The sequence below is a fragment of the Liolophura sinensis genome, chromosome 8, assembly GCF_032854445.1.
Source record: "Liolophura sinensis isolate JHLJ2023 chromosome 8, CUHK_Ljap_v2, whole genome shotgun sequence".
Taxonomy (NCBI): domain Eukaryota; kingdom Metazoa; phylum Mollusca; class Polyplacophora; order Chitonida; family Chitonidae; genus Liolophura; species Liolophura sinensis.
Window position 1 is genome coordinate 36,131,197 of NC_088302.1, and position 15,437 is coordinate 36,146,633.

General features: G+C 39.4%; 1 protein-coding gene across 1 annotated transcript in view; it reads right to left on the reverse strand.

The window, feature by feature from the left end:
- Positions 1-68: 68 nt before the first annotated feature.
- LOC135473474 (uncharacterized) overlaps positions 69-15,437 on the reverse strand; it is a 63,362-nt gene continuing 47,993 nt past the window's right edge. Inside the window, exons 37-52 of the mRNA XM_064753325.1 lie at positions 13,678-13,771; positions 11,135-11,308; positions 10,487-10,569; positions 9,113-9,221; positions 8,528-8,610; positions 8,091-8,193; positions 7,527-7,615; positions 6,642-6,788; positions 5,306-5,459; positions 4,545-4,665; positions 3,700-3,814; positions 3,347-3,448; positions 2,715-2,879; positions 2,109-2,207; positions 1,038-1,218; positions 69-591 (exon numbers count right to left, since the gene is read on the reverse strand). Of these exons, the coding sequence (XP_064609395.1) occupies positions 392-591; positions 1,038-1,218; positions 2,109-2,207; positions 2,715-2,879; positions 3,347-3,448; positions 3,700-3,814; positions 4,545-4,665; positions 5,306-5,459; positions 6,642-6,788; positions 7,527-7,615; positions 8,091-8,193; positions 8,528-8,610; positions 9,113-9,221; positions 10,487-10,569; positions 11,135-11,308; positions 13,678-13,771 (2,019 nt within the window). The 3' untranslated portion in view covers positions 69-391. The remainder of the gene's footprint in view (positions 592-1,037; positions 1,219-2,108; positions 2,208-2,714; positions 2,880-3,346; positions 3,449-3,699; positions 3,815-4,544; positions 4,666-5,305; positions 5,460-6,641; positions 6,789-7,526; positions 7,616-8,090; positions 8,194-8,527; positions 8,611-9,112; positions 9,222-10,486; positions 10,570-11,134; positions 11,309-13,677; positions 13,772-15,437) is intronic.

Below are 15,437 nucleotides of genomic sequence, written 5' to 3' on the forward strand. Positions count from 1 at the left end.
AATCAGGTCTAAGAAAGGAAAACAACGAAGATATTTCTAATAGAACTCACTTTTTATTCCATTTTGTGTCATCTTAAATAATTGTATCTCCCATACTATCAATGTGGACATGCAGGATAAGTAAAATCTGATGAAATTTGAGCTCTGATATCCTTATAAGGACAATAAACATGTAATGCTATACATGCGCAATATTTTCATAACATCATAACAGTTTTTAAAGTTGGCACTTCAGAATTATAAATTTCATAACCATTCGTAAGGCACAGTTATCTGGATAGTTACCATTCTTTCATATATGGATTTATAGATTTGTACACTCAAAATTGTCAAAGGCTGGGCCAATGTTCAAGCTGGGCCAATGTTCAAGCCAGGTCATGATTGATGAAGATTAACTGGGGCATTCACTGGGGTTCACACACTTCCCATCATGCACCACTTTCCCGGCAACACACTGACATCCTGGAATGCAGGGTTTGAAGCAGTATTCCTCGATGTTACCCAGAGGTGTGTTTTGGTTTTCACAAGTCCTTGGGCATGGTGGACCACACTCATCAAATATAAAACCTCGGTCTTCTGGGCAACTTATGGCTGTGAAAAAAAAAAAAGCACACAACTTACAAGCTTGTTTTCATTATGCTTGCTGCAGAGTAAACTCACACCTTGAGAATCAGTTTACATATTTTTATGTCTTTACAAATGATGACACGGGCAGTCTCATCAGAAGTATTACATAAGTGATTGGAAGATGGAGTGGATGATGATGTGGAAGCCAATGGCATAAAAAAATAAATGAGATGAGCATGAGGCCTTTAATACTTCCAGTTTATCTGGAAAAACTACTTTCAGGATTAAAGGTACCAGATGGCAACTGATATTTCACTATCCAAAAGCTAGACGACATTAGCTTTGATAAGACATATCCATCAGAATGCCAGCATTCTCCAGATTCAACTTAGACTTAAATTATCACACAAGTGTCTGTTATTGTCAATCTTGTAAAACTGAAACAGTTGTATGTTTATTGGCGTGCTTACCACACAGGGCTGAGGACCTCCACTGTAGCCTGACCCCAGCCTTGGCACACTCATGGGCATAGGAGGCGAGAACATTACATAGGCAGTCCGTCTCTTCAGAGCACACACACATATCAAATACACAAGAGGAGAAGAAGGGCTCAGGGGAGATAACTCTATGACATCGGGCAAACAGATCACTCTGAAATGAGGACAAGCAATTCGATTTCATATGAGCTGCCTTTAGGCAGTAACTGATCTTTAAACTTTTATTGGAAAGGAAAGAATAATACAGTTCTGTTTTGCTTAAAAGGCGGTTAAGATGTACGATGAAACTCAGCCACGAGCATAGCGAAAATAACCACGTGGGCTAAGGGGAAATAACTCTGTGATAGTGAAATAACTCTATAAAGAGGACCAGCAGCTTCATTTTAAACGGAATGCATTCATAAAGAAATTGTTATCCTTTCATTTAAAGGAAATAAATACAAAAACCTACAAACACTTCTTGTTGCACATATGCTGCTCTCTACACTCCCTTTTCATTGCTTCCAAAGCTAGACAAGTCAAGTTTGACCTTTACATCTTGAGCAACATAATGGACCTCACTAGTAATATCTTCCTGCGAACTTAAAATCTGCATTCTGTGTTTGTCTGCATTCACATCCATTTGGATAAAAGGGTATGCTTGTGTATGAAATATCAAAGACAAGAATGTTGAGAGGCAATTTTCGTAAAAAAAAAATGTATGGTGTAAAGAGATCGGTGCATGCACCGTGAGGAATGTGGAAAAGAATAAAACCGGTAATGCTACAAATCATGGCCTATTCACATAAATGGTTGAAACAACCTGAGCCATTTAGCTGGTCGTGTGTAAAGGTTACTAGCTTTCAACTAAAGAGGTCATGCTTTCAAATCCAGTATGATTCCAGCTTTATGTACATAGGTTTGTCAGTTTCTTGCTAATGTGGGGTGGAATGTCTATTTTCCTGAACCAACTGAATTCTTACCAAAAAGTAATCTGGAATGTTTTGTTACCAACAATTACATATAATCTTGCCAAAGCAGTCTGTCAATTACAAAATACCTTACCTTGATGACTGCACATTTCACATTGGCTATTTTCTTGGCCCTGTACCCAGCTTTGGCACAAGGGTCTATATCTTCAGCATCACCACACTGATCATTAATCTGAAAAGAAGCAGAAAAAAACAATTTGTTGTAACAACTGGAAATTTGTGGAGGAAGCGGGGCAGCTCAGGCTGCCTCTATCCATAGGTTCTAATCTTTATGAACAACACACCAAGTAGATTGAAAGTGAAAAGAACACGTGTTGTTATAATAGATTTAAATATCTGACAATTTTTAGAGGAAGACAGTTTGATTGAGATGCATTCAGTCTTGAACCAGTTTTGTAATCCTTATTACATACACAAAGTTTCACCATTTTGCTATACATGTTTTTAGATTTTGAGGCAAATATTCTATGTAAACAAAACCGACTAGACAGCTTAGACTGTGTAAAGAAGGTATCTTCCATTCTGGGTGATCTCTGATTTAAGTGTCGAGGCTCAAAGGAAAAAAGATTGTATAGAAACTAAAAACATACTTCATAATGAAGTCCCAGAATAAAATTGAAAAATAAAGCAAACTGCCGCCACACTGCTTTGTAGACCAGTGATGTTCGGGATGGCTCACCTTCCAGCTGTTTCCAAACACCGCAGGGGAATTTGTAATCTTCCCTATCTTGGTCTTCATATCATCTTGTGGGAAGCCATTGAAGTTGCCGCATAACCCACAGGTTCTACGTTTGTACGTGCCGGGTACACTCAGCTCTGCCGTACTGGCTCCATCCCATGATAGCTGACAAAACACCAAAACATACCCAATAGGATTTCCCAGGTGTACTTATCAGGGTCTTCTTCACCTAACTGTGCATGTTAACCTTTTTCTTTTGTAACTTGCTGTAGTGTAACAGAAATTAGATACTTTTTCTAAATGAAGATAAATTATTTTGTTTAAATCTTTGAAAATGTAACTCCAGTGTTTTAAAGGTAAGAAAGAGAAAACATTAAACTGTCTTAAAGGACAATGAAAAAGCTACATGTAAGTCTTCATGACCTACTTTCAACAGCCATACTGGAGGAACAACGCTGTACAAGCCCATGTTAATATCATTCCAAGACCGATGGAAAAACTTTTAGCCCTAACAGAAGTAGTGACGTCATATGCAAACCCTAAACATTATGCAAAAAACGGCTTTCTATAAGAGGGAATGGAATGTCAACCTATTTTTGCAAATTTTATCTGATAAAATTTTATTTTCCTACCTTCACACCCAAGTTTGTGTTGAGCAGGATTGTGTTTTCACTTCTCTCCACATAGAAGTATGGCTCCTGAAAATATGGTAAGCTTACCTCCCTGCCTCCTGCCTGTAACACACAAGCTTTTTATGAGAAGGTGTACAAATACAAGCAATTTTTATTTCCTCACTACGATTCACAGCATCTACATTATATTTACATATTTTTTATTAAGATGTCATCACCTTTACTTTCAAAGCAAAGAAAAACTCCCTTTATTCTTATTGTGCAAGGTATATATTAGCTTATTAATAAAGTTTACTTTGCCAACATGGTTCTGCGGCATATCGATCACCTAGTACATGTGAAATAAAACTTACCCTGACAACATGGTTCTGTAGCAGATCAACCGTGAACTCGGCTAGTTTGACAGTGAGGTTCTGAGCCCAGGATACTTTCTCCTCCACACCTCTGTCGTCATGGTGAACCTCTACCCTGAAACAAGCCCAAGGTCATAAAAAGTTAGGAAAGTAGCTCAGTGAGTAAAATGTGCAACTCCTAAACATAAGGCACACTAGGAGCAGGTTCAATCCCGACAATGGAATTTGTAGATGAATTTGCTCTCACGGACACTTTTGTGGTGGTTTATGCAGTCCTACAAGTGTTGAACACCACTTCTCCCCCACCAACAGTGTGGGCATACATATATCTGTAGGTTACACATGGGAAAGTTTGTCAGTAACTTGCAAAGGGTTGGTTTGACCAGAACATTCCTCACCCAGAAAATTGATTGCCATCATGTAAGCGGAAAGTTGGTGTTAAATAACATTCAAATCAAGCCAAGCCGATGGAAAATGCATTTCTTGCTAGCCTGAGTGATTCTTAAACTTTTAGAAATATCACATATGTGCACTCAAGGTTTTCATATTTTCCAGTACTTTTCATTTAATCATGGCTAAACATAAAGAATAGCACTGACTTTGTTGGCTGAGTGATAAAGAATGCCTGACCAAGGACATCACAGGTTCAAATCCAGCTCTTGCCACCTTGCCTGCAGCTTTTCGTCATGGATTTATATAATGGAGTACTGAAGTTTCCACCACCCACAAATATGACAACTGACTATTCATACACAGAATACTCTCGCACATGTTTCAATGTCTATTCACAACAAAACAGATGACCATGGTTTCCCATCAACAGAACTGTTACCCATGAAACCTACGTGAAGTCTCCTCCTTCACAGTCTGTGGCCATGATATAGCGACATGTGCCCTGGAAGTGGTAGGTGGTTCCATCAAAGGTTTTGTAGTGAGGGTCTCCAAACACAAGACAGGTGGCCGGTTCTGAAATAAGACAAGGGAAGTAATTGTGCTAATGATCCCGTGGCAGAAAGTTTAAAGTAAGACATCAAGATGGAGAAGTTCCAAGACAGCACAATTTCTGTTCTTGGTTGATAAGTAATATACAAGTCAAAATAATTAGAGGATATTCTATATAAATGAGCCACAGCTATCAATATTCAGCATCTTAAATTAATAGGTAGAAACATCTTACGAAGGAAATGATAGAAGAAGAGTTTTACTTCTGACTGAATCAGACAAATGAAGGAATGAATTTGGATGCAAATTTCGAAATGTGTCCAAACAGAATCAGGTTCACGTACTGCACAAAGCCTTTACGACATTGATATATTTAGGTAATCATCAAAACAAGTCCCAAAGAGCCGAATTGTGTTACTTATTCATTGGCATTTAGAAAACATATTTTTTAGAAAAATCAACACAAATTGGAAAATTCCCTATATTTTTTATATTTCGTGCATTACACACAAATTTCTGTCCTGTTCAGCCATAACTTCCTTACTGAACTTTTTCCAGAAATGATGTCTCCAATGCAGGTCATAATGTCATAAGGCAACAATACCCTTTGTTATTTCACCTGTCGCCAAGTTTTACACCTAGGAGAAAGTGTGAATGTACTTACTGGCCAGGCAGACAGGACAGCAGCTTCCAGGGGACAGGGATGGAATCTCGTCAGCAGGACACTCCAGGGTAGAGCACTGCTGTACATTACACAAGGCCTTACCCCCTCCACAGGTACAGCTTGTGCATTCATCAGCCTTCCACTCCTCACCAGCCTGCAGAGAAGTGTTTAGCATTACCACCACATTCAAAACCATCATTAGCAGAATGAAGAGTATCATCGCTTTGGATCTCCTTTTCTTCACCTAGAGTTTGGTATTTGTCACGTGACACTTTTTGCTGGATTCATTCACCATACAGGGCCACTAACGACTTTTCTGCAAAGTTTAATCAATGTCTTTATTTATTTATTTATTTGATTGGTGTTTTATGCCGTACTCAAGAATAATTCACTTACACGACGGCGAACAGCATTACGTTGGGAGGAAAACGGGCAGAGCCCGGTGAAAACCCATGACCATCCGCAGGTTGCTGCAGACCTTCCCACGTACGGCCAGAGAGGATGCCAGCCTGAGCTGGAGATCAATGTCTTATCAGAAAAACCAAAGTGTTGGTGATGAAATGTATCACTTCACAGCTATCATGTTTCTCAAAGTGAATTTTACATACCAATCTTTGAGTACAACACTATTAGTTGTATGGTTACTCACTGGTACAATATGCAAATATATGGTGTCAGTAATTCTCATATTGGGCGAGGCGTTGATATCAGGATTATTGACACTGCAAATCTGTATCCTATCACTGAGTCACCATGTAGCGAATTTATTCTGCAAAGACCCATCAATTCAGATCAGAAGGCCGATGTATAGGTGAATCGCTTCAGATGTGACCATTGTATTCACAGCCCAACAAAAGGAGATAACCTACTCAGTAGACACATTTGACGTCAACAGGATTCGAGAATATATCTGTGCCCCATGTGACTGTTGTTGTCCAATGAAAAGTGCAGTATTTTGTCTGATGCGGGATAAAGTGCTTTACGAATCAGTAGTGCCCCGTGAGTTACCATATTGCTCGTCAGCTGGTCAATAACCCACTGTGCTCTTTAACAATACCCCACCTTTAGGGTCACTTGATAGAGAGCTATAAAACCATAACCAGTCATATAAGTGAAGTATTCATTACTGCCTATTGAACTGTGCTAAGGGAGATAACTGGCTGCTTTATCTTGTTCCAACCAAAAGCCCTGCTCTTCCTGTACCCGGTAGATTTATTATTTATTTGATTGGTGTTTTATGCCGTACTCAAGAATATTTCACTTATACTACGGTGGCCAGCATTATGGTGGGAGGAATCCGGGCCAAGCCCAGGGGAAACCCACGACCATCCCTCACCTGGTAAACTCTGCCACGATGAAGACACTTGAGTTGTCTGGTCTTGCTACACTCCTCACAGCACCTGCCCTCGGGCTGTATCAGCTCTTCTCCAGGCCCACACTGGACAACTGGACAGTCCACCATACTACACTGTACAGAGCCTTCCTGAAATCAACCATAGTATATACTGTATCAGCCCCAAAATTCGCCACACAAAGTGCATTTTTATAGGTAAATAACACTCACAAAATATTACTTCTGGTATTGAAACTTACACTGTTCCTGTAGAATTTCACGGTCAACCTTCCACATTTTTATATTTAGCTCAAGTCATCAATTTATCAACTAAATTTTGTATTAATTTACATGACTCAACATGAACTTGATGCAAGGTGAGACCACACCTCAGACTGAAATTTACATGTTACAACAGAGTGAGATTTAGCACTGCATTAATAATATCCCATGAAATTTCTCTGCACTGATTTTCTATCATGTGTATGTGAGAAGCATAATTAAAACCCTGGTCATGTCAGATTATCTACCTATTACATATAAATCTATTTGAAATTCCAAAATTGGCAGTACATAAACTGGAGTAAAGATGGATTAGCACAATACTGGGCTCTCATAACGTTTCCATCTCTAACTCAACCACCAGTTTACAGCTGCAGGTTACAGGGCCTGTGTCTAGGCCTTGCTAAAGTTCCTTCTGCTATCACAAATATATCCATTTTACTTTCTACACATCCATGATTAGAACCCTTATAGTCAAAAAAAATAACATCATCATCAGTGCATTCTCAATGAGCATCACTTCCAAACTCCTCTCACCAGATATCCCAGATTCTCAGACAAGAGTTACATGTCTTATATAAGGCTTGCCCTCATCTTCCTACTCACCGAACAGGCACAGGTTATACAGGGGTTCTCCTCATCATGCCATTCCTCCCCCTCATGGTAGTACCGACCAGTTCGTCTCACGTAACACACTGTGACAACATAGCAAACATGGTCTTATTATTTCCACTCTGTTACAAGCTTTCTTATACATGTAACATATTTAACAGGGATGAAAATCTTGCTTGATTTGCTTGATTGTCCACCCAAACATTATTGTCCCCTGAACTCACTACAACCTGCACCTAAATGTGGGTGGATAAAAACACTTAGGACCAATTTATAGTCTATTTCAAGACAAATGTAATAAAAGGTTGCTGGATGAAGGGAGATACATGGCTGATAGGGGTGGGTGGGGGGGGGGGGGGGTAAGGGGAGATAACAGGCTGGTTCACGAGAACACGGAGGGGAGATAACTGGCTATCTTACCAGTCCACTGAGGGTAGATAACTGGCTGTCTTACCACGGCTGAGCGGGGAAAACTTGCTGTTTTATGGGGCACTCAAATGGGGAAATAGCTGGCTGTTTTTTCAGGGAAATGAGAGGTTAGATAACTATCTCTCTTACCTGGACACTGAGGACAGCATTGACCTGGCACAGGTTTCTGCTCAGAGACAGGGCATGACAGAGCATCACATGACTCCTTTGTACAGATCCAGTTGAATGATGCCTGCCAGTAGATACAAAACGACATTGAACTCTCATCAATTTTGATTTCAATGGTGTAAGGGTAATCTAGATTATGCTCAAGATATATGTCCAAGAAATTACTGATTTGATACTTTGTAATAAAAACGACTCCAGGTCTTTCATTTATATTGCATTGAAACCTCACATTTTTCTTTACATTGAGATCATAATTTTGATTGAAAAATGGAAGACGTACTGAGAATAGCACACTCCCCCATTTGTTTTTATAGGCAATGTTTTTTTTCTTTTTGAGAATTTGTCAAGAAATGTATGGTATATTTGGGGATTCAAAATATCTGTGTACCTAGACCTACCTTACATTCGCACACAAAGCAAGGGTCATCTGCACGAGGTCGTAACATCATTCCTAAATGTTCCCTTGTGCAGTTAGTGCCAACTGAAACCAAGTTTAATTCCTTCATATAAAAACGCAATTTATTACCAGAATGATAGTAGTAATTTCACTGACTGGAATACACAGGAGAAAATTTTTCTACTTTTCTATTTTAATTTTTCTAACTTTCTATTCTAATTTTTCTATTTTCATTTCATAAAAATCCTTTGGAAGTTTGTTGTGTTGGCTAGGTTCTCCTGATCGAACTGAATAATTACACTTGTCATCGAGTTTGTGTTTTTGCTTGTAGTTGCTTGTCTGTCATTTGGTCTGTCTTGTCTGTCAAAAACTTCAGCAAAAAAGTTCACAGATTTTGATGAAATTTTGTGCTAGATTTTTGGGGATGATCTAGATCCACCCAATTTTTTGACAGATTTTTGAGGAAAAATTCATATTTTTTGTTATTTCACCAATGTGGGATAAAACAATTAAAGATGGAGACTCAAACCAAAAACATTTCAGTTGTCTATAGCACATGTAGCAGATCTATTGTACAATGTCTTACATCCTGCACAGGTTGGGCAGCACACCCCTGGCTTAGCTGGTATGACCTGTTCTGAGGGGCAGTGGTTCACATTGGGACAGGTTTCATGGATACATCGCAGATGGCCCTTCTGTGAATGGAAAGTAGGTACATTACAGAAGTGTGTATACTACTACAAATAGATGTTGACATGAAATATGTTTGTGGGTTTAAACAGGAAGGCGTAACATTCTACCCTGTTCTTAGTTGCAGGCTGTGTGCAAATATACATATTAAATAGAGATGACCTTTCAAACAACACCGATAGTGTCACACAACACACTGGCTGATACGTTTACCTTCCCAAATTATTATCCCAAGATTATTTCTAAAAATGAAAGAACTTGAGTTTGTTTACATGTTAGTTTTAATTTTATAATTTATATTTAGGTGAACCATTGGAATTTCCTTCAGTGATAAAAGTGTTATTTCACACAGATTATAGAGTAACGCTTTTGTTTTTGACATTTTTGGTATTTTACACTCAGATGACATGGAAAAAGAAACATTTGTTTCAAGACGTTCCCAATCTGAGTTCAGCAACATGATGTCACAATACATGTACAGTACACTTTTACATTCCTATGTCACAAAACAATAAGGCATGACATCAGACATACGGAGCTTTGAAATATCTAGGTCAACTGTGATGGCCTAAGCTTGTTTTTTTTTTTTTTTTTTTGATTGGTGTTTTACGCCGTACTCAAGAATATTTCACTTATACGACGGCGGCCAGCATTATGGTGGGTGGAAACCGGGCAGAGCCCGGCGGAAACCCACGACCATCCGCAGGTTGCTGGCAGACCTTCCCACGTACGGCCGGAGAGGAAGCCAGCATGAGCTGGTCTTGAACTCACAGCGACCGCATTGGTGAGAGGCCTGTGGGTCACTACGCTGCCCTAAGCTTGTTGATTGGTTTAAAAAGCAAGACCTCTGTGGAGGAAATGAAAAACAATGGTAGCATGAAATATGCCGCTACATTTATTGCAATAGAATTTAACATCTTCGTCTTGGTGTTTGTTGTGTTATTCGATACCACAACAGTACTTTAGTACTCAGTACGAAACAAGTTTCAGCGGTTTCATTGGGTTACACAACGAACACTGCTACGACAGTATTAAACCCTTAAACAGCATATGAGGCAATCAAAATGATGTAAATGTATTTTAATCATAGTGACACTCAAGGCTTGCACGCACTCACATCTGACAGGTGAACTATATTAGTTTTCATACCACTTGCCACTGTACATGTACATTTGAGGTATTCAAGAGACGTAAGAGTTTCTCATGAATGTTCTCAAATATTACAGAAAGATTAAATAAAAGAATACAACCACTGGAAGGAATACTTTACCATGCATTTACAAATGTCACAAGGGTCTCCATTAGGGTTGAATTCGTCTCCATCTTCGTAAGAGGCTCCATTGTATTTGCATGCTGAAACACCATGCAGTATACATGTACATATGAATGAATGGTTATAACTTTAAACTAGAATGCCAATATCACATCCATATTGTTGTGACACATTCTTTGTTCCTTCTTTAAGTATTTGTATACCACTGACAATGTATAATAATCAAAATTATTTTCCAAATATGAAAACTTCCATTCCGAATTTATTTGACTGGGAATTTATTCTTTAGTGAAGAATATTTCACTTTATACAAGATGGTGGTAAAGTTGTCGGGTGGAGGAAACCAGAGATAGTGGGAGATGGATCTGAATACACAGCCTTTAGTTTTGGGCTCAAGAGCTAATCACCTTCTTGAACAGTTTATTAGATACAAAAAACAGTGGCTTTTGATCTGGGCTAGAATATCATATCTTGGAAATATGAGCTGGGCGAAAAAAAAAAAAAAAAAAGCACAACAAACTTGTAAAAAGAAGTCAAAACCACAAGCGTTTCTGTCTGCAATTCACCACTGATAAGGAAAGTCATACTGGTTTCATCATTTATAACCCAGTAAGCGAGAAGAGTTGGAATACAACATGTACTTACTGGGGCAGACAGGGCAGCACTGGCCAGGCATTTTGATAGGGTTCTCACACATGGTAAGGCAGCTCAACTCATCACAGGTAATCACCCCAGTGCTGCACATGCATGAGACGCAGGGGTTGTCCTGCAGGATCCAGTTAGAGGATTCCTCATAATGAACACCTTCATACATACAACCTGTGAACACAGAGAATGCGTTCATATGTACAACCTGGGAACACCTTCATACATACAACCTGTGAACACAGAGAATGCGTTAATACATACAACCTGGGAACACAAGAGAGCACCATACATACAGCCTGGGAACACAAGAGAGCACCATACATACATACACAGAGTACATATTCATACATATGACCTGATGAAAATGTTGACCATTTTCATACATACAACCTGTGAACACAGACAGAACACCTTCATACATACAACCAGGAACACAGACAGCACCTTCATACACACAACCTGCAAACATAAAGAACACTTTCATACATATATACAAAACCTATGAATACAAAGGACACCTTCACATTTACAATCTGCGAACACAGAAAACACCTTCATACATACAACCTGTGAACACAGAGCATATATTCATACATACAACCTGGTAAAATGTTGAACGCCTTTGTACATAACTTCTTTAAACATACAGTATGTGATTATACATAGTGAACACCCTCATACAGCCTGGGAACACAGGCAGCATCTTCATATGTGTACATACAAACTGCAAAAACAATGAATATCTCACAAAATCAACCTGTGAACACACCTTCATACATACAACCTGTGAATACACTTTCACGCAAACAATCTGTGAACACATCTTCATACATACAAGTTGTGAACACACTTTCATGCAAACAATCTGTGAACACACCTTCATACATACAAACTGTGAACACACTTTCATGCAAACAATCTGTGAACACACCTTCATACATACAACCTGTGAACACACTTTCATGCAAACAATCTGTGAACACACCTTCATACATACAACCTGTGAACACACTGTCACGCAAACAATCTGTGAACACACCTTCAAACATACAGCCTGTGTACACACCTTTATACACACAATCTGTGAACACACTTTCACACAAACAACCTGTGAACACACTTTCATACATACAACCTGTTAACACGCCTCCATACATGCAACCTGTGAACACACTTTCATACAAACAACCTGTGAACACACTTTCATACGTACAACCTGTGAACAAACCTTCACGTATACAGTATGTAAACACACATTCATACATACAACCTGTGAACACACCTTCATGCAAACAATCTGTGAACACACCTTCATACATACAAACTGTGAACACACTTTCATACAAACAATCTGTGAACACACCTTCATACATACAACCTGTGAACACACTTTCATGCAAACAATCTGTGAACACACCTTCATACATACAACCTGTGAACACACTGTCACGCAAACAATCTGTGAACACACCTTCAAACATACAGCCAGTGTACACACCTTCATACACGCAATCTGTGAACACACTTTCACACAAACAACCTGTGAACACACTTTCATACATACAACCTGTTAACACGCCTCCATACATACAACCTGTGAACACACTTTCATACAAACAACCTGTGAACACACTTTCATACGTACAACCTGTGAACAAACCTTCACGTATACAGTATGTAAACACACATTCATACATACAACCTGTGAACACACCTTCATACATACAACCTGTGAACACACTGTCACGCAAACAATCTGTGAACACACCTTCAAACATACAGCCTGTGTACACACCTTCATACACACAATCTGTGAACACACTTTCACACAAACAACCTGTGAACACACTTTCATACATACAACCTGTTAACACGCCTCCATACATGCAACCTGTGAACACACTTTCATACAAACAACCTGTGAACACACTTTCATACGTACAACCTGTGAACAAACCTTCACGTATACAGTATGTAAACACACATTCATACATACAACCTGTGAACACACCTTCATGCAAACAATCTGTGAACACACCTTCATACATACAAACTGTGAACACACTTTCATACAAACAATCTGTGAACACACCTTCATACATACAACCTGTGAACACACTTTCATGCAAACAATCTGTGAACACACCTTCATACATACAACCTGTGAACACACTGTCACGCAAACAATCTGTGAACACACCTTCAAACATACAGCCTGTGTACACACCTTCATACACGCAATCTGTGAACACACTTTCACACAAACAACCTGTGAACACACTTTCATACATACAACCTGTTAACACGCCTCCATACATACAACCTGTGAACACACTTTCATACAAACAACCTGTGAACACACTTTCATACGTACAACCTGTGAACAAACCTTCACGTATACAGTATGTAAACACACATTCATACATACAACCTGTGAACACACCTTCATACATACAACCTGTGAACACACGTTTATATACACAGCCTGTGAACACTTTCACACCTGTGTCTCACAATACCTTGCACTTGTTTGTCCTTACCTGAACATTTAGGACAACACTCCCCAGGCTCAGTCACTGTCTTCAGACAGTCCAGTTTAGGGCACTGTTTGTCCTCACACACAACGTCTCCATTCTACAAACAAAACAGTGTCAACTTTGTATGTAGGTGTACAGCTGCATGGGTTTATTTACTGTATTTATTTATTTGATTGGTGTGAGAGGTAACCGGACAGAGCCACGGGGAAGCCCTGGGCCATTCACAGGTTACTGGCAGACCTTCTCACATACGGCAGGGGATCACAATTAACAGGTCTCTTTGATTACTAGGTCTATTGCACAAAGTATAGAAAACATGGACAAATCTGATAAACCAGGTGCGCAAGATTCCTATATGTTCAGTAATTAGTAATATAGGCATCTGGTATGACAGAAAGACGTTCCTTTGTCATTTCTGATCATTCAGGAGTTGAATAGTTCCATCAAGTATTTTCTGTCACGCACCCTTATTTGTTCATACTCACAGTGCAGAAGCATGTTTTGCAGGGGTGTGGTCTGAATGTCTGTCCATTACCCAGAAGTTGACCCTCAAAGTAACACTCATCACAGGAAGGGCAGCATTGCCCTGGGGCTGGGTGGGAGCAGTCTGCAACACACTGTGCTAGCGCACAACTCACTCTACCGCCCTAGGAGAGAACCGGGACATAAAAGTTCTGAGTGGGCGCATTGATTATGAGATATCAAGCAAGGTGTAAAACAACAAAATGAAATGCAATATTGTGCCAGCTTGCCATTTTTTTTTGGAAGGAAAAAAAGGGTTATGAGAAAAGGGATTCAGTGAAACTTTGCTTATCATTGCTTTCTAACTGTTTTCAGTGTTTTACCTCTTTAAGTTTTAACTTTCTTCGATGAGGTGAACATACATTATTACTTGAGTGGACCATTGTGGAAATCTTGAATATAGTAGGAAATCCTTGTCGAGTATAATGCTGCCACAATTTTACCATAATTTGAAGATTTAAATATACCCTAGAGTACATTCCCCAGATAGTAAAGTCCACTGTTGTTAGAATTTGGTAAATGATTCAGAATGGACAGCATTCTGATTTCTTCAGTATTGCATCAATCGATCTGAGGATGTTATACTTACAGAGCAGGTACACCTCTTACACTGATCTTCTGGGTGGACAAACGACTCTCCATCCTCATACTGCTTGTCGTAAAACTTACACACTGAAAAAAACACCGAAGTATCGTTTGTTTATTTGATTTACTGGATTGGTGTTTTACGCCGTACTCAAGAATATTTCATTTACACAGCGGCGGCCAGCATTATGGTGGGAGGAAACTGGGTAGAGCCAGGGCAAAACCTGCAACCATCTGCAGTTTGCTGTCAGATCTTCCCACGTATGGCTGGAAAGGAAGCCAGCATGAGCTGGACATGAACTCACAGCGACTGCATTGGTGAGAGGCTCCGGGATCAATGCTCCGCGCTGGCATGCTAGCCTCCTCGGCGATGGAGGTGCCTAATAAAGTATTGTTGAGTTAGACATGAAAACATAATGTTGAGGCAAACCGAGTTTCTGGGTAGACAAGTGACTCTTCATCCTCTTACTGCTCTTCGTTAAACCTGCCCCAGTAACTTAAAGGAGCCAAGGCATTGACGAGTTAGTTGTGTATACAAATTCAAATCTTACTGGTTCAGCCGTTGTTTGTTTATTATTTCATGAATTTATTAACTAATTTATTAATGAGTCATTTATCCACGCTGTAGATCAGTGTTAAAGATGTGTATGACTCAA